A 20,545-nucleotide genomic window follows, 5' to 3' on the forward strand; every position below is an offset into this window, starting at 1 on the left:
TATACTTGCTTAAATCTCTTAAAATAAGAAAAGTTATTTTTTGATTAAAATATTACTTCATAATATTATTTACGCTAAACTTTAAAGAAACTTGTACCCCGCTGTAAAATGCTTGCGGGGAAATGGTAACGTAATATTTATATGACGCGAGGATTCAGTGTATGTTGCAAAACAATTTATTAAGTTGTAAAGAGTTAACGAACTTAAATTCACTTTTTTGAAATCATGATATTGAATACCAGCATTACTCAAAATCTAGAAGACATAGGTTGTAGGACGATTCTTGTAACGTTAAGTGGTGAATTTGGTAAGGAAGTTACTAGTACCTTACTTACTCTAAAGGCAGCTCTTGCTAGTAAATTTTCGTGAATTAGAATAATAAGACAGTTAAAATTGGAGGAAAATGTAAAGTGACACATGTACCAGGATTTGAAAAAAGAATGCAAAATAAGAAGTATTTTGCGAAAAAACTTTCGTTGTACAATCACAAAATAATTGTTAGTTCTATTAGGATATTAAAAAAAACGTATCGTTCATTTGGAGAACGACTTAACGAATGGAATTTTATTTCACACTTTCACAATGATTTGCTGAGTCTTTTTGTTTGACAGCGGATAATGGTTTGCCACTATTTCCAGTAAAACTTCTAATGAAAAAAAATTCAATTTTCTTTTTACATTTTGCTCGAAATTACGAGTAAACTGTTAAGAGAAATACTGTTTTCTACCTCAGGGTGTGACTTATCCGGCTTGCCACGGTATCTGGAGACACTGGGCCCCGCCTCTAGAGCGGTCACGACTGGCCACTATTTCATTCTGTGGTAAGTATTTCACAGATCTTTAATTATTTATGCTTTTTGAACAATTCTTTAATAATTGGCGAATGTAAAAAAGAATATACATTTATCATACCTGTATGAAGGAAATTAGGCCTTTGGTACATAATTCAAAGCCGAATTTCTTTCCCGCATTTATGGAAATAAATATATGTTTACATACTATTCGAACATTGCATTGTTATATTCCCAGTAGTATAAAAGTTATTTGACTTTAAATGTTGTTCAGTAAAATACACATGCATCTGTATGATGATATCTTTAGGATCATATGCTGGAGCTGTTCTAGGGATGCCTCTTTCTGGAATCTTGACAAAACATCTCGGATGGCAGTCGGGATTCTACGTGTTTGGTAAGCAGTTATTCGTTCTCAGCACATTGGTCTTTCTAGAGATAAGTTTTTTTTTTAAAAATTTATAAGTAGAAAAGATACACGTATGAGGGATTTAAAACAGAAAAACCAGCGTGCAAATGTTAATGATTTTAATTTTTTTCGGTAGGATAGTATACACTTATCCACTGGGTGTGAGTGGGCTAGCTCTTTTATCAAACCCGCGACAGAGAACTATTCCCCGAGGGCTTGCCCGAGGGGAATAGTTTCTGTCAAGGGTTTGATAAAAGAGTTATCCCACTCACAAACAGTGGATAAGCGTTTTATTATACTGATGTATAATATAATTTCTGAGGTTTGAATTTTTTGGAGTAAGATAATACTGCAAGAATAATCTGAAATCCTGATGACGTCACAATGCTACTGAAGTCATTATGACATCGTCAGTAGATAGATCTATCGTTGGAAATCAAAATTGGAGGCAAAAATTGCATGAAAATTTTCCGAGGGTGGATAGCAAAAACTATACCCCGGGGTATAGCTTTGCTATGCGTGAACTATAAAAGATGGCTATTTTACCTTCTGAACTTTATATAGGAAACATTTTAACAGAAGTAAAATAACATAACTTATATGCTGCTAGAGCAAATTCTTTTATCTGGATATTATCAAATCTACAGGTTATGTGACCCTGAATAGTCTCATTTCGTTACCGAGATTTTCGATAAGAGTTTGCATATACCAATAAATGAATTTTGAATGCCATATAAAGAAAATGTAATAAAAGTCGAATTATAAAGATACAAAACAGGTCTGCTAATAAAAGGTGGGGCAATTTACACCATGCGAATTCCGACTGATTGTTTGAAAAGCTGGAAAACCTTGTCTCCAAAAAATAACATAGATATTGTCAAAGAGAAACTAGAGCACCTTTAAGCATTAATATTAGAGTATGTTTGTGTACAATAGAATGTATTTTTCCACAAAATATTTTGCAAATGACCAATACATACATCTATGAGATCTATTTTAAATGAAAAGGTCAATGAATTAAAAAATTCTATACTTTATCGTCTGAATAGTTTTATATAGAGTTGAAAAGTCATAAGATTTGATGCTATTATAATTAGCTTTGGAAAAACTTTCTGATTTCAAATATTCTGTACTACAGTTTATTTACGAAGTGTAAAAACTCAGATGATGATCTTAAAAGAAATCTAAACACTTTTAGAAACTTTAAATCGCCTTTTTTTTTTCAAAAATCCATAACATAAAATTTACGGCAACTTTTCTCAACTTTATACAACAATTCTTCATGATGAAATAAAATGTAGACTTTTTCATTTTAAAAGACAGCAAATAGTTGATATAAAAAGGATGCTGGAGTTCCCAATGGACAGTATTTATTTGTCTTCGGAGACTAAATTTACTGATGGAATTTCCATAGGCATCTAGTGTGTTCCTATATTATTTGACCTGTTTTTATATTCCTATGAAGCAGAATTTACTCAGTAACATCTACACGAGAAGAGGAAAACACTAACTGTGGTCTTCAGTTCAATATTCAGATATATTGACGATGTTTTATCAATTAACAACAATTATTTTAATTCGAATGGCGACTCAATATATCCCAGGGAACTTGGAATAAAAGAAATCACAGAGTCTGCCACATCTGTTTCTTATTTGCATGTTTTACTGACTTAAATTAAGGTCAGTTAACAACTAAATTGTATAATAGACGAGATGGCTTCAGTTTTTCCACCCTCACTTTTCCGTTATGTAGTACATGTAATTATCAGCTATCACCTGCTTATGGTATTCTATAATATGTCCTCTTCTACCCCACTTGAGAACTTGGTTTAAGCACAATCAATTTTTAAAGGGAGACATGCTTCCAACTGAGAAGTTGATGATAACGGATACAACAACCTCGTTTAAAGTCGCAATTTCGAAAATTTCATGGTCATAATAAATACTTTGTTAGCAAATATAACCTAGCAGTAGGTCGTATTTTGGCTTGTTCTTTCAAACGAATTGTTAGGGCGTTGGTTTTACCCTGAACAGACTACAGACACTTCGTCTGCTTGATCAATACGTACAGGCTCATTGCGGTTGTGACTGGTCAAGAAGAGATGCTAACTCCTCCTAGGTACCCGATCCATTCTCTGGAAATTCCAGGAGCCCTTTTTATGCCCTTTTAACCTATTTGTATTGTTTATGATTTTTTTGAGATCGATTGGTATTCTTTTTTTTCTTAATCTCTTTATTTTTAATGGTGTGGTGCCAATTTTGACATACGTTCTTCCTGTTTAATTTTACAGGTATTCTAGGCATGATATGGTGCCTTTTCTGGATGATATTTTCTTTTGAAAAGCCAGCAACAAACCCTCATATAACGCAGGAGGAGCGAATTTATATAGAAACGTCTATAGCCGAGTCTGGCTGTCTGGTTGACAAGGTAAAAATACAGGATTCCAAGGATAAAACTTAATTTTCTAAGATTAAATTCAAACTGTTGTCATTTAAACGAAATGGGTATTTCCGTGGATATGAAAAAACTTTCAGAATGTACAGATTGCAGTCAAAGATGTGTAATGTGTCTTTTATTGTTAGTTAGATTTTTTCCATACTAGCATATGTAGCAGAATGTAGTGAGTTTTGAAAGAATGCAGAAAGTTCTTTCTCCTGTCTCTTGACAGCACATGTTTGATTTCGTTAACGACCATTTTTCTATTTGCCTTCGATCAAATAATAGAAAGGGTAATTCAGAGACTTTCATGTTGATTCTATGGCCCCATGAGAGGAAACATTCCCTTCTTAATTCAATCTCGTCTATCAATCTAGGGATATTCAGAAGCATTTGAAAAAAAGGATTTGCCGAGGATCGAACGAGAGTTTTAGCTTGGGGACCTCTCTGTAGGTTATATAAAAGTTGAGTTAATCAAGACCTTTCTCCGCATTGTTAGATAAACCTTAATTTAACGACTTGGTAAAAACACAAGTAGAAGAAGAATATGGAAAGACCGAAGAAACACCGAGGGCAAATCCAAGGTTTTGCTGGTGATGACACGTCTATTCAATTAATACCCATTGACTTTAGATTTTTTAAACATTAATCATCATTTGATGGACAGTTAAAGAAAACTGTCATAGCATCCGTTTCAAAGTGTCCGGAATAAAACAAAATCTAAGAGAATAAATAAATTCTAAGGGAAAACGACTCCACAAGACAAGTCTTCTGCATTAGCGTAAAGACAACAATGGCGAGAGAAATAGAGACATATTAGATTTTTTGGCACGATTATAAATGAAAGAATGTGGTAATGAACAATTATGAACTCAGAACCGAAGGAATTTATGCAGCTCCACTAGTTTCTGCAATTTAAATTGTAGATATTCAGGGGAAAATATGATTTCAGTAAAACAACGACCTAAAGGTCAGAGTAATGTTCAAACTTAATTTCATTGTTCTTCTTGTCAGGACATGAAGACGCCATGGTTAAAATTCTTTTCATCAATGCCTGTTTATGCGATAATAGTCGCCAATTTCTGTCGAAGTTGGACTTTTTACCTGCTTATCATTTCCCAGCCGATGTATTTCACTGAGGTGTTCCATTTTGATGTTTCCAAGGTAACTTCCTATAAATTTAAATTTACAATAAGAATGAAATTTTGATATATCTTATTATTGGAAATTGTGAAGTCTGATTTTATTCTTAGCCAAATATGGTTTCAAAAAGATGTACGTAATTAGCAGTGTTTAACGTGATAAGGCCTTAACCCTGGATTGTACAAAACGCAATCCATGTTTCATGCCATTGTTACTCAAAGATTTATTTGATAAAAATTAATGACATACACTTTTTTAAAAATTTTATTTTATTTTGATTTTAATTTAAATATAAAATTTTGTAGAGTGGTATTTTAGCAGCACTGCCACATCTTGTCATGGCAATCATAGTTCCTATAGGAGGATTTATAGCAGACAAGCTTAGGCAGCGCCTCCTCACCACGACTCATGTCAGGAAAATATTTAATTGTGGGGGTAAGGAAACGAAACTTAAATCTACAAATCTAAATTTTGGGGATATGGATATCAATTTGAAATCTCTAAACCAAAAAAAAAAAAAAAAGAATAATTGTGTGAATAAGGAAATGAAAATAAATCTGTAAACCTAGCAAGAACTTAATTTTTTGTTATTGGAAACGGGTGAATAAGGATATAATCTACAAACCCAGTAAATATTTAATAATTGGGATGAGATATAGGTTTTAAATCTACGATTTCAGGAAATATTTGGCTCTCTGGGTAAGGATAAAAAATTCTACAAACAAAGAAAATTGAATCGTATTCATTATTAATGAAAACTATCAATGTACGATCATCTTCATTTATCGTGGTAAATTGCAAGAACACGTATAATACGTACAATATTTTTCTCAAAATCGATTTTTATTGCAAACTAGTAGTATGCAAAAATCAAGGTTATAAGACTTAATTCAAAAAAGGCAACTCGTTCTAACCGCAAGCATGTCTACACTTTGTTCAAAATCCGAATATAACCCATATATAGTAAATCAGGATGTAGCCTATAGAAGTTCAGGATAATAACCCTGAAAGAAATAAGGATAACGTCAATAGTTTATACGAATATAGACCATATTTAACCAGGATATAGCCCAAAGTAAATCAGAATAAAGCTCAGAGTCTATCAGGATGTAGCCCAGAGTAAATCAGTGTATAGCACAGAGTAAATCAGAATAAAGATCAGAGTAAATCAGGATGCAGTCCAGAGTAAATCAGGATGTAGCCTAGAGTCAACCAGGATGTAGCCTAGATTAAATCAGAGTATAGCATAGAGTAAATCAAAATAAAGATCAGACTAAATCAGGATTTATCCAAAAATAAATCAGAATGTAGCTCAGAGTAATTCAGAATGTTCTTTTTAGGTTTTGGTCTAGAGGCTTGTTTTCTGCTTGGAGTTGCAATCACGAGAAACACGACAACAGCTATCGTGTGTCTGACCCTAGCAGTTGGATCCAGCGGATTTGCCATCTCAGGTAATGAATCTACATTTTAATTTAGAACAGATTGATTTTGTCTTTATTGAACCTCTTTTCCTGAGAAAAAAGATTTAAGGATTAAGGTCTTTTAAAAGTATTGAAAACATTACAAATCTCTCATACAGGAAAGCCCTGATGAGGTAAATATTTAATCAGGCTTGGATAGAATGTTTCATTTTTGTGTAAGCAACAAACAAATGTTGCAGTTAATTTCTGACATTCTAGTGTTTTAGATGTGGTTGTCAGAGATGACTATCGTATACAAAAATACAGCACTGCTACCTGCGGGGCATAGAAATCTGAATAGCATGAATAGGGAACTATGAAACTAGGTACTAGGAACCTTTCAGGTTTTAGCAGGAGCTAATGACATTATACAAAAGGTTGGACTGAAACTTGCGTACACACAGTGCGAAGAACCGTAATTTAATGCGGTGTTATACATCATCGTTGCAGAGATGAAAGATGGTTTCAATAAAATGAAAAATTAATGATCCCTCACATATCGGTATCATCGATCAATCTTAGATATAAATTGCATCAGACGCAATTCAGAGCTTTTGTTGTGGTTCGGTCTCACATTCCGTGCTGGGAGGCAATTCCATTGCTGTATTTGGCACAACATAATGACATTTGATTTGTAAACCAATTATAATTTCCAGAACTCATTTGCAATATCGTCAGATTTTGTATTTTATAATACCAGGTCCTCTCCGAGGAACAGATTTTGTATTACTAAGCAATCTCATCGGAGCAGATTAGGCTTGAATGCCGTGTAGGACAATATAATATTATGTATTTTCAAAAAGCAAGCATAAAATTTTCAAAACAATGATATAATGCTTTATCATTATTCAAAAAAAATGTAAAATCCGGAACTAGTTAACCTTTCCGTTATCTTTTCGCCTCATTAATATCGCTGCACATCTTATGGAGATTTTCCAGTGGTTTTAATTTGTAGGCGAGGAAACCTTAGCAACCAAAGACCAGACCTTTCTGTTGATAATGTCAAGGAATATGCATAAAATAAAGTCATTTAATAGATACCTTTTAAATCATGACACCTGTTATGTAAAATTTAGATTTAATGTTATGACGGTACATGTATATGCATTTAATTTAGAGTCATTTCAAGCTTCTGCAATATGCAAACGAAGGCAAGAATGTAAATGAAAAATATTCAAAATTCAAAACAATTATATCTCCTGTACATGTTTTTGTATCTACAGAAATCAAATTAGATTTTTGTAATGTCCCCACTCAAAATATGTGTACATGCATTGATAGAACGTTCTTTTGAAGTAAGGCTTTTGTTTTAAGCCGAATGCTTTGTATGAGGAAGAGTTTCAGAACAGAAAATGATTGTTGATATTACCAGCAGGTGCTTGTCATGGCGTAATATATAATATCCTGTGTATATTAATTGTGGCCTTCTCTGTTTTAATCAAACTTCATATCTCGAAGTTATCTCCAGCATTCTGATCTATAATGTTAAAGTATATTTTTGTCTTGCCTCAAGGTTAACAAGCAATCTAAGCTATTGAGTCCTTTCCTTGAATAATGAACCTTTCCTCCAGTTTTCCTTAATTTTTTCCGATTCAACAAACCATTTACGTTGGTATTAATCACCTATTCGCAGATTATTGCTTGGTAGCATCCGTATTGTCTCGTTAATATAAAGGAGACAGATGAAAATAATTCCAATCTTAATGGCCATTTTGTTTTAGGATACGATATTCGATTAGTTCAGACAGTGCTAACCTTGTACGTCTCATATTAGACATGAAATTATTACAAATCTAGATATCGTATTTAAAAGATAAATCAAAATTTATTGCTTAAGTTAAGGAATTTATCCTTGTGTATATTTGATAATGTACCATTATACGTGTATATTATACATCATTACGTGTATAACGCTGAAACTATGTAAGTAAGGTCACATCAAATGCTGAATGGAAAAATCAACATGTACATGCGCCACATTGTACAAACAGTATAGCCTCAAGTATATTCAATTTTAGGTAAATTAACGACACAATCATTTTAGATTCATAAACAAATTGAGATTTTAAGATTCTATTTTACAAGTATAATAATAAAGGACTTCATGAAAATATATCTGTAGAATAGGACGTCTGTTAAGGCTAGAAATTTTGCTTGAATAATAATTACTAGAATATATCATCACCTTCATCACTGAAATACGGCGTTTATACCTCTCAGTTGATTCGATACGCAAAAGCATGCTTTACGTATGTACAATTTCTAAAAAGAGGTAAATTGTTGACAAACAAGTTGATGAAACAAGAATATTAGCAGTCTCGTTTAAAGTCATCATCTCGTAAGTTCTGTGGTCAATACAATGACCTTGTCAGCAAATACAATTTATCATTAAATGCTGACTGACGTTTTTCCATATTCATTGTTAGTTTATTATTTACACACTGAATTGGCATGATCTCCCGATCATGATGAGGAGCACACGGCGGGTGTGACCGGTTGGTAGGGGATGCTTACTCCTCAGTGGCACCTGATCACAACTTTGATGTTTTGGACGTCCATGTTTGCTTTGTTTCTATTTTGTATTATTTCATGAACTTTTGAGCTGGAATACTGTTTGTTATCTACATATATTTCATACAGTGTGTATGAAATATACTTTGTGAAGCTTGGGTTACAGACTAAAAGGAATGAGCTAATTTCTTCTTAAGTTTTGAATTCGTTTAAAGTAATTAACAATTTTCTTTTGATAAATTGGCCTTTGATTTAAGAAACTTAACTTGATACGACATAAAGGTATGTACTTGCACGACAAACTTTGAAAAAAAGAGACATTGGTGATATAACATTTTATCTGTGACGTGCATACTATTTAAGAACCAGCTGGTAGATTTCATTTATATATTGTATAAAATTTGTGCATAGAGAAGTGTTTTTAAAATTTTAAGATAAAAGAATTTGAAAATTAAACTGTAAAATTATATTTCTAGGTTTCAATGTCAATCACCTGGATATAGCTCCGCGCTTTGCCAGTATTCTGATGGGTTTGTCTAACGGTGTGGGTACTCTATCAGGCATGTTATGTCCAGTTGTGACAGAACTTCTCACCAAGAAGGGGGTAAGGAGCAATACTGTAGAATCATCAATGTTCGTGGGGGACCAATGTTCGTGGATTTCTTGGGTCACCCTTACCCACGAATTTACATCCCCACGAACGTTTATTTTGTTAACATATTGATTCAATGAACCATCATATTTACGAATCACCCACGAAATTGCGTCTCCATGAACAGCTTAAAATTGAGTGATACATATTAGGTACATAATAAATTGCGGCTATAATATGTAAGAGTGCTGACTCTACCTCTCCTAATATTATAAAGAACTTGAAATTGACATATACTCATCCAAGTTCAAAATTTTGTTTCGTGGAATTGCAGACAATTAATATCTAAATCCTTTAATTTCGTACATTATTTCTTCTTTTTTTTTTTATTTATAATATTTTAGAAGTAAGCTAGCACAATATTATTTTGCTTGTATTACGAAGGGCAGACGTGATTATGATATTCCATGTTTTCATAGTGATGTGGATCCAGAAAAAAAGGGGGGTCCATTCTTTCAATTTGTTAATTATTTATTTCATTAATCTATCTAATGATATCGAGTTAAGTTTAAGGTAGGACCAAATAGATAGGTCAAATTTTTCCTCAAATTCAATTTTTCTGAAACTTTGATATTTTGTTCTTGGATACAAAATCTCTCTTTATACATGATATGAAAGAAATTCAACCGCACATTTTTTGCCCACATAGTCTGAAATATGGCCTATCAGACCTCTGTAAGAAAATTGCAAAATCAGACATTCGACTTGAGAATGAGCCTTATTTCAGAATTTTCAATTGATCGATTGCAAATTTGTGTAATACTTTCAATAAAGATAACCTTTTTGTTACATTAAATCAGTAAGTCACATTGATACTGGAAAATTTGGGTAAAATATTAAGTAAAATAGAACACACATTGTATCCGAAACTGAAAATTCACATGTAAATATCCGACAGTTTAAGTTTTCTTAAGAGAAAATGTATAATTCAATTTTTACAAAAAATTAACAGAATGATTCAAATGGGTCCTAAAATAAAATGTGTAAAAATAAAGAAAATTGAACCGGTGGTTTAAGATATTTTCGGCGATTAAAAAAATTCAATGGCAAAAAAACTGAAATATTCAGTAGATGACGTCACAATAATTGACCTTTGACCTCGTGATATGACCTTGACCTTTGTAGTACATGAAGAATGGAGACTCTTTATATATGTGTCCAAATATCTCCCCTCTACTATTTATGGAACAAAAGTTGCACTGCATTTTATAACAGACTGTTACATGCTTGTTTATTTCACTTAGATAGCGTAAACACATTCCAAGATGTAAGCTCCCAAGTGACCAATATATAGGATTCTCTGATTTTTTCACGAAATATAACGCAAATATACCAAAACTTATTATTTTTCTTTCAGGGATCATTCATTGTTGTCAATATAGTAATATTATTCTTTTTTCCTCCAGTAATTTTTAAGAAATGGGTTAAAATAGAAATCGCGGGTGTTTTGTCCTACCTTAAGTGATTCATCTTGAAAAAAATCAATTACCATCTAAAATAATTACAGTCTTTATGACGTCACAATTGACGTATATGTATTAATTTTAACGTCATGTTCAAAGACTGACAAAGAGAAATGTAACATATGTTTTTTTGAGTTTTGAATTCAGATAATATAAATCGAAGATCATGCCTCGCCACAAATTTCGTTTCAAACGAACTACTGACTTTTTTTTTTTTTTAAAATATATTGTGTGTAATTTTTATTCAACTATTGTTATATAAACCAAATATTACCGAATGTTCAACAAAACTGGTAAATCTTTGCGACATCAAAATTTAAATGTAAAAGCATATTTCATATTGGCCACACGTATGAACAACGATTATATTAAGCATGTAGATTCGTATCAGCAATATTTATTCATGTGGTAAGTATGAAAGTTGTTCTTGACTGTGGCCACACTTAATTTTGGGAAAATCTGTCGAAAAATCGGCATTTTTGAACGTTTTTATGAAACCGTCGCATCTTCAAACCATCGCACGTGCCAAACAGCGCATTAATTAATAATATGAGTTATGTAAGGAAAAGAAGTATGTTGTCCTGTAATAATTAACGTATAATACCGGCCATGAATAGAAACTCAATTTTTGTGAAAAACACAGGGCCAAATATGATAGTTCGTGGCTTTACCTCAAATTTTGCTTACCCACCAATATTGACCCCACACGAGCTTTTGTGTTTCATATGGACCGTATTATATCTGTTAACAATTCTTTTTGTTACTGGATTTATTAAGTCGACCACTTTTACATGTTGTAATAACAGATAGACCGTTTATATGCAGGGCATTTTATTTGCACGAGTTACTGTTTGAAGCTTCATGCTACACAATCCGTTTTTCGACAAGATAAATCTTTAGAATATTATATCAAAATCATATATCAAAACAAATAATTTCAAGAAGAACCATGTTTCACCAAGAATAAAGTCAAAGCTTTTCCAACCCCTTTTCCATTAAAATGGTACCTACCTTATATTTGTTTACATTCATTTGTTAACACCATTCTCTGATCATGACAAGGATTTTAAGGCGGGTGTAGAAAAGGAGGTTCACCCTTCCATGGCACCTGTTCCCTAATTTGACATTGTCAGAGATTCATGTATGCTCTGCTCTTCATATTATTGTTTGATCTTTGAGATTGTTACTGTTCATTATCTTCAACTTACATGTTGTTTTTTTTTTAGAGATAAATGTTTTCAGCTGGTTATCCTTCTACATGTACTTCAACTCGTAACACTACATGTACAATGATATATAGGGAGATATCAAACAATGATAATTCTTTACTCGCAAATCAAATAACGATTGCAAAAATTAACTTGCTCTAAACGCCCAAAAATTAATGTATTAAAATTAAATGAGAAAAAAAAGATTTTTAATTTTTAAAAAAAATATATCCTTTTGTGTATTTGATATTACTTGATGGAAGTAAATTCAAATTCATTTACATTTCTCTGCCTAACAATGTTTTCAACAAATTTTATCCTTTTAGACTGCTGATGAATGGCAAAACGTCTTCATCATTGCAAGCGTGGTGCATTTCCTTGGCATCATATTTTATGGCATCTTCGCTTCCGGCGAGAAGCAGCCGTGGGCAGAACCACCAGAAGAAGACAGGTGGCGCCCCGAGGATACGCTTAAAGCAGACGGTTCAGGAAAACTGTTTTCGTATGGTGCTTTTAATGGATATGATACAAATCAAGCAGAGGAAAAGATGAACGGAGGGGTTATATCAAACGGACATGTAGGGAACGAGTTTCAAGGGAATGGAGAATATGGCGGATTTGATAAAAGTGATGAATACTATAACAATGGGTATGGAGGGGATTATGGGAAAAGGATGTCATTTGATGCACCGTTATATAATACTAAAGAGGAACTTGTACAGGTGCAATCAAAAGATAGCTATCTAAATGACAAAAGAGAATTATAATAATTGTGATAGTATTAGGTACAGCTTTTGAATTTAGATCATGAAACAACCATACCACAACGATCTCGTTGCTTTTTCGAGAATATCATTGCATTACTCCTCACTATTTTATAGATTTACTTTACCTATATGTTGTACATGATTACAAAAGTCTAACTAATCCATGGTTAGATTATGTCTTTGATTGTCATTAACATTTAAACATTCATAATTCTTTCCGATAAACTTGAAAGAATGAGAACTTATAATGAAGTAATTTTGCCTTGTTTATGAAATCACTAAGTGTTTTTAACATATTTATAATATAAAACACTAACATTACTTTTAATATTGTGATATGAAAAAAAAACCTGGTAAAGATTAGATATTTAAATCTTGTATAATGAATAGGCAAGCAGGTGAATAGGTTATTAAATGTAGAGTGATGCCTTTTACATTATGTTTGACACTCTAAAGTGTTATGTTTTGTATAGTTTAAAATGTTCTAATGATACATGTAAAAGTACAATTTTTTTGCATGACATCATGTTAGTGATTAGAGTCATTTGGACGATAAATGTATCTGATAAATGGTCGTTACAGATTATCCTCGAAGAGTGAAATTTTCTTAAATACCGCACATATAACATGCATGTTTTTAGTCTTTAATTTACCTATGTTTCTAATTATGCCGAGAACCTAATGCGATGTTGGTTTTAATTTGAATACAATCTCGTTAGACTGGATAATAGTTGAATCTTTTCACTATCAAAAACATTTGACTGTGAAAATCTAATTTTACCCTGCGGCAAATTTTGGAATAGAATGGTATTGACCGGAAGAAATACGCCCATCCCAAAATTCTGTTATTAACACATAGTATTGGAACAGCCGAATTCCCCCCCCCCCTTATTTGATGTTTTCAAACAGACACTAATTTGATTCAATGTATACATGAAGCCCACATACAAATGTATGCCAACTAAGACATTTTACAGAATTCCCCCAACTCGAATGAATATCATTAAATTACTACTATCTTGTCCTTTTGAAAACAATTAAATATATAATTGATATTGGATAATGAAAGCACGGATATGACTTTTTTTTATTATAAATAACCCATTTTTGTTAGAATTGATATTAAAATCAAATCATCCTAGCATGTTAGTCTTTAAATATCTGATTTCAATAACGTACTAGTATGTAGTGTGGTAGAGTTTATTTTTGTATAAATTACTCAAAGAAAAAGAGATGTTAGAGACATTTGTTAAATTTTTGTTCGTTTGTTAATCTTTGTTATGTTATATATAGTAGAATGTGTTATTATGCAATATGATATTAAACTTTTTGTTTAATACGAGATGTTTTGTGTATCATTTTGAATAAGTAAAACATTGATTCATTGTTGAAATATTCATTTCATTATACCAATAAGTTGTTATATCGACCGAATGTTAGAAAAGAAATATTTAAAACTACAGAATAAGTAGCATTTATTCTCAACAACCAGGTCATGAAGCAAATTGTCTGATAAGGTCTGAAAAAGTTATAACTATAAATTTTTTAAAGTATAGGGAATTGTGACAGACGATGGATTAAATATGAATCTTAAGACCTTGACACTCTTAGAAATGTTAAAAGCATGAGGTGAGTATATAAATCTCGTATCAGACGGTGGTGGTAATATGCAAGCAGGATAGCAATCTGTCTGAAGTAATTCATATACGAGGGGTGATCAAAAAGTTCGCGAACTATCTCTATATTTACAAAACCACGATTCAGATCAGAATGACATTTGACACACCTATAGTCGAGCATATGTTCTATAAATAGCACATGAAAAGTAATGAATTTCTCCATCATTGTAACGTCACAATGTGAAAATGACGTCAATATGTAGGTGATTCGTGACGAAAAAGGGTTGTCACAGTCTTACTCGAGAAACGAACTGTTGTAAAGTTTAATGTATAACTTGGAAATTACTTTGAAGTATCTTATAATAATTTGTACACGGTTTATGAAGACAAGAGACTTTCCCGACATTCAATCATAAATTGGATTGATTGTTTTAGTGAAGGGAGGGAGATAGTTAAATATGACGTTTATTTTTTAGCCCAGCGAACGCAAGCGGGGGGAAGAGATGTGTCCTTTTTTCGGCTATTTCTTATGAAAGATTGCGAAGTTACAGCAAGAAAAATTAATGAATATCTTAGCTTAATATTATTATTAAATCCCGAAAATATCGGTTAATCTAGACTTTTAACATATTAAATATGATAAAAAGAAGGGCCCTACAACTATATCCATATTGGATAAACGACGTTCATAAGACAGAGAGCTCAGGTTGTAATGGTCACAATGTTCTTTCTGGGAAAGGATATCCTTATCCAATTGTCCTATTTCTAAGATTTTGTCGTCTGTGACAAATTGACTGTTCTTGTTATAAAAATTAACTTGCATGATTAGAAATATAAGATTCGGAAAAATATATTAGCGTCTATGAACAGAATGCTTCAGAGCATGTCACGTGATCGCCTGGATCACGTGATTCGCGCATGAGCAGAACGGTGGCAGATATGCATTAAATTCAGAGAGGGGTTATTTTAAAAAATAATGAACACTGAAACCTAATTTTATTTGTTTTATGAAAGTTATTCAATTTGTTCGCGAACTTTTTGATCACCCCTCGTATAAGTAAAGAATTTGATAGATCATAATTGCTAGTTCCAACTTGTAATATTATAGTCTTTGCAAGATTCATAATTAGGCCTACCGTTGGATTTTAGAGGATCTTGATTATCGTTCTAAAATTTAATCCAATTTATACACATAGTCACCTATAAGAAGATTCTTCAAAGCCAGGTGTCAATCTTAAATAATTTGATTTAAGTTTGGACGTCATTTGATTGTATAAAAGATTTAGTTTATATCGTATAAGTTGCCTACTCCGCCTGACGTTACTTTTAAAACATGCTCAGTTTGAATCCATTTTTGGAGGAAAACGTCTTATTGTCTACTCTGAAATTAAATTATAAGGACTGAAGCTCATTTTAACCTATGTTATACGATCTAACATACCTTTGGAGAGATTACGCTTTTTTATAAGCCGCTTCGCGGTTATAAGGCGTAAACTGCATCAAGTTATGTTATATCGTATAACATAGGTTAAAATAAGCTTCATTCCTTATATATTCCTTCAATATTTTAAACATATTTTTGTATTTCCAGCACAATATTTAATTTAAACTACCATAACTAAACTAGATTGCAAAACCTTAAATTGAAAATAATTACAAAGAAATTTAGAAATACCTAGTAATTGATCTATAGAACCTCTTTCATCACTTCTCACAGAGAATATAAGCAGAGGTGAATAGGACATTTTGGAAGATCATTCAGAAAGTATTTTAAAATGTCTACACAAAAATATACACCTGTACTCTAAAATAAAAACAAAATGGAAAATTTAATTCTAACCAAACTCAACATATCGTTTTTCAACATTTGGCGGCTGTCCACATTTACATTTCACATGATAAATTGAAGATCAGACTTAACTTTATTATAGTCAATTGATTTCCTGATATTAAATCTTTGAAGCCTTTTCAAAACAATCCATCTCGATCATGAAAAATAATTTTTATTTTATAAGCTGGCGTTGTTTCTTTAATAAAACATTTGATAGAATATATGGAGATTACATACAGTTTTCAAGCTCAGACGTCCATTAAATAATACTCATCGATCATTATAGAAAAAAAATTCCGTGAAAAAAAGAAGTATCTTTCTATAGCCTTCGTAGCCTGTAGTGTGACATGTAAATTTATTTACTAATAAAAATTCCTTTCTAGAGAGAAAAGTCTTTAAAATCATTCGTCATATTTTAATCAATATTTTTGATATTCCTGACTACAAAATGAAGTTGAATAACCATGCATGTATCTTTATCCAAAACTTCATAAAAATTGTTACAAGGATACATTAGCGGGTTCCAGTAAATATTAAGTTTTAACCAAGCCTTTTTCTTTACTCCTCATTAAAATATAAATTACACTGTAGTGAAGGAGAAACCTCAGAAGTACTTTTGAATTATATATTTCGAGAAGTGGTGTAGATCAGATTTGGATACTCATAACTTCCAAAGAACGTTTGGAAAAGTTTGAAATCATAAAATTTTACCAAAAGTAAGACAGTATAAACTTAACGACTTTTCAAATTTATATACAATCATTCCCCATGTTACATTAAAGGCCAAGCTTTTTGATATCATTTAAAGCTCAATGGAACTTGTTACCTTGCTCTGTGATTGTCATTTGCAGAATTACTTTTTTATAAAAAACAAGCAAAAACAATCTGATGGTACATAGAAGTACTCTGATATTGATATTAATTATGCTTGAGTTTCTTATTGAACTATCTGTGTGGTTTTCGGAGACCACGTCTCCCAGCAAATTATAGAAATTTCCATGGGCATCATTTGCACCCCGTAATAAGCATATCTATTTTTTTATTCATATGAAACAGATCTATTTTTTTTTATTTGTGAAAAAAAATACTTGCTGTAGCTTTCAACTTGACATTTAGGTATATCAATGACGGTCATTTCCTTTATTATGTCGACACTATATATATCCCTCTTGAGCTTGAAATAACAGAGCAAGAAGCAACAGAGCTTGACACATCTCTCTTAGTTAAACAAGTAAATGTTTTCTTTGGTTGTTAGTACGAGAATTAATGTCACAGCTGTAGCTAAAAAAAATTACATAACCCGCATAAGCGGATTATGTAATTTTTTTCTGCAATATCTGCAACATAAATTCCCGTACTAATAAAAAAAGAAAGAATTTTTCGTTGATATTGACATTGGTATGGAAAAAACCCCATTAAGAATAAAATTAAATTTGTTAAATATTGTATAATAGTCGTAGATGTCATTGTATGCATAACTGACGGAACAGCCATTCTTCAAGAAATCTATGCAAGTTGCTTTCTTTGTGTCGTGTATGGACTTATTAACGACAATGGTCTTCATAAGAAATAAAAGAAAAAATATTAAGTGGATGTAAATATATGTGAATACGGTATTTTACTTTGAAAAAGATGTTAATGATAATCTATCAATAAAACTTTTTCCTTTTATATCTTTAGGACGGTGAGCAAATTTAAATTAAAGAAATTGGGAGATTACTTCAGGATCATTATCTTCCATATCTGTGGTTCTTCGAAAAGTCTCTTTGATGGCCAACATCCATCACAAACATTAGCATGTACTTTGTTGTTAAAGAACCTAAGTATGTTTTTTCTTAAGTTTTTTCAAATAGACCCCTGAAAACCATTTCATTACACTTCCATGTGGTGATTATGCCTATTAGAAAGCTTCGATTTCCAGAAGAAGGCTACAGCAAACAGTTTTAAGAATTAAATTAAAATTAAATGTAAAAAGCGATCAACTGTCTTACTTAAGGTATGTCACTCGTGAAATTTGTTAAATCAAGGATTTTTTGAGAAGTATATTTTGGAGAAGTACTCATATAGAGTGACTCAAAATCGCAGAGAAAATAGGGGGTCAGTGTTCATCACAGAGGAGTAAATATCCCTTGCTGATCGGTCACACTTGCCACGTCTGTTCAATATGAAAATATTTGCCCACCAATATTTATGAAAAAAAATTAAATTCAACTTAAGTACAGGTTGTATATGCATACAAGGTAATTGTGTTTACCAAAGAATTCGTAAAATGTCGACTTGAAACAAAATCTTTTGATATCCTTGTTAAATTCTATTTTCGATGTAATTAACTTTGACACAAAGGAAAACAGTCGTTTTTCGAATTTTGACCATTGTTTTACAACAGAATTGTTTGGCCACTACTTTCATAAAATTGTCTAAGTTTATCCCGCTTGCTAGGTAAAAACAAAGGGTCCAGTGCTGGCATGACCAGTCCACAGTTTTACTTTTCGTTGGCATTTGATTCTAAGAGTTCCGGGGAAAAGTGCATCGTTTACATTGAATATGAAGCAACTGGTTAACTTCACAATTCAGAGTTATTTCTCTTGTGCCAGTTACTTTTTCAGTTTCTTTTTCAGCAGCCATTATTACAATTCATCCTGTACATGCGTTTACTGTTATGGAAGTAACAATTCTGTCTTTTTGTCACATTTTAGAAATTAAAATTAAAAAAGAAAATATTCAGTGCAAACATGAGCAACTTAAATATTGCACAGTACTTTAGATATGATATACCCCCCCCCCCCGAATTCTACGGTTTTCCAGACAATTTATTTCGAGAAATGTATTATAATTGGACATTGATACAAAGCACTATATCAGTTTATTTATAATATATGTAAAATAAGTACTCGAAACAATTGATGCACCAATTGACCTTACATAAGGTCATTAGGGCTGTAATATAAAAAAAAGCATAAACTTGCACAGATTTTGACTGCTTAATCTAAGTCAATCATGAACTTACCTTGGTCTTAATAATGGCATAAGCAATCTCAAAATAAGTTGGCATATTTTTGATAGGAGTTCACTTTCAATCAATTTTCCTATTAAGTTTATTTACAATTTTACCGTAAACCTTGTGTAGTTTGTGATACTTTTTGAAATGTGAGGATAAATAGTTTTTATAATTTCAATTTGCATTTCAAAGAAAAAAGTAATCAGCCAAGTCTTTAATGACGAATTAATCAGAAACATTCATACATGTATGTCAAAACGAGAAAAATGCAAGTCAACTGATAGAAAGAAATCAATGTCTTCTCCTTAGGTATCATTTACTATCTATTTGTTAGGGCCAAAATGTTGCTCATATTGCATTATTAGATAAATGTACATGATCAGTACGTACTGGTCCATCCTATCAAGGCAGGTAACAACATTGTCTTCGTTTGTAAGGTTCATTAATCATTATTATATAAATTTTATCTCATACGTGTTGGTGATACAGGCCGTTGGATAAACTTATGCTTTATCAACGGGTAGATGCTTTATCAATAGTACTTCCGGTTTTGACACGAACCCTCGCTTCAAGATTTTATTTTATTGAAACTTTTATTTGTGAAAATTGTTGCCCTTATAAAATGAATGATAAAGGGTAGCAATATCGTTAAAAGCAAGATGTCAAAGAAGTGTCTTATTTTATCAAGGAACCCGTTGGCTATTTGAAGACAGATGTTACCCCCCCCTCTTAGATCGTTTTCGGAGAAAGTAAAGCCTACATTTACCAGTTAAGTTGTTGTTATAAGACTCCTTTGACATCTTTAACAATGCTTTCTTATATTATACTACGTATGCCTACCTAGTAATGTAGGTGTAACTTACCATGGATCAGCAAACAATATAGACAAAGTCTAGGCCCCTAGCCTTGCCTAGCACGATTTGTACTGCCATCGTAAAAAGAGTTGATTTTCACGATCCCCATAGTCCTAACAACTTTCAGTCAGAAGTTCGTTTGATGTAAAGCTCCAGCAATTTTCACATGATGTTTTCAAAGACACAAATAGCAAATATTCTAAATTTTGAACTCGATCTACTTTCTCTCGACGCATGTAAACATCAACGGTGCTACGTCATCAAGTTATACGTCATCAATTTGATTTTGGCAGTCATTCATGTAGTTTCGCAGGGGAAGTCTCAAAGTTTTGTTAAAACGAAAGTCGTATGAGATAAATAGAACATCTATAATTGTGTGATTTGATATTGGCTTTATCCAACT

General features: G+C 32.1%; 1 protein-coding gene across 1 annotated transcript; it reads left to right on the forward strand.

Annotated features, from left to right (window-relative positions):
- Nucleotides 1–225: 225 nt before the first annotated feature.
- On the forward strand, nucleotides 226–14,148 carry LOC134237983 (vesicular glutamate transporter 1-like). The gene is made up of 9 exons (XM_062720112.1): nucleotides 226–355; nucleotides 710–820; nucleotides 1,101–1,187; nucleotides 3,491–3,627; nucleotides 4,651–4,800; nucleotides 5,085–5,214; nucleotides 6,120–6,230; nucleotides 9,227–9,354; nucleotides 12,400–14,148. Exons 1-9 carry the CDS (start codon nucleotides 226–228, stop codon nucleotides 12,838–12,840), a joined length of 1,425 nt encoding a protein of 474 aa, XP_062576096.1. The 3' UTR covers nucleotides 12,841–14,148.
- The last annotated feature ends 6,397 nt before the right edge of the window (nucleotides 14,149–20,545 follow it).

The sequence above is a fragment of the Saccostrea cucullata genome, unplaced genomic scaffold (genome assembly GCF_032062105.1).
Source record: "Saccostrea cucullata isolate Sc308-1 unplaced genomic scaffold, CSIRO_AGI_Scuc_v1 ctg3218, whole genome shotgun sequence".
Taxonomy (NCBI): Eukaryota; Metazoa; Mollusca; class Bivalvia; order Ostreida; family Ostreidae; genus Saccostrea; species Saccostrea cuccullata.

What these genes read in the sequence shown, in the direction of transcription:
- LOC134237983 (XM_062720112.1), top strand. Translation starts at nt 226, where the DNA reads ATGATATTGAATACCAGCATTACTCAAAATCTAGAAGACATAGGTTGT. An exon ending in CTGGCTGTCTGGTTGACAAG is followed by an intron (nt 3,628 to 4,650) that starts GTAAAAATACAG and finishes TCTTCTTGTCAG; the next exon opens with GACATGAAGACGCCATGGTT. An exon ending in GAAAATATTTAATTGTGGGG is followed by an intron (nt 5,215 to 6,119) that starts GTAAGGAAACGA and finishes TGTTCTTTTTAG; the next exon opens with GTTTTGGTCTAGAGGCTTGT.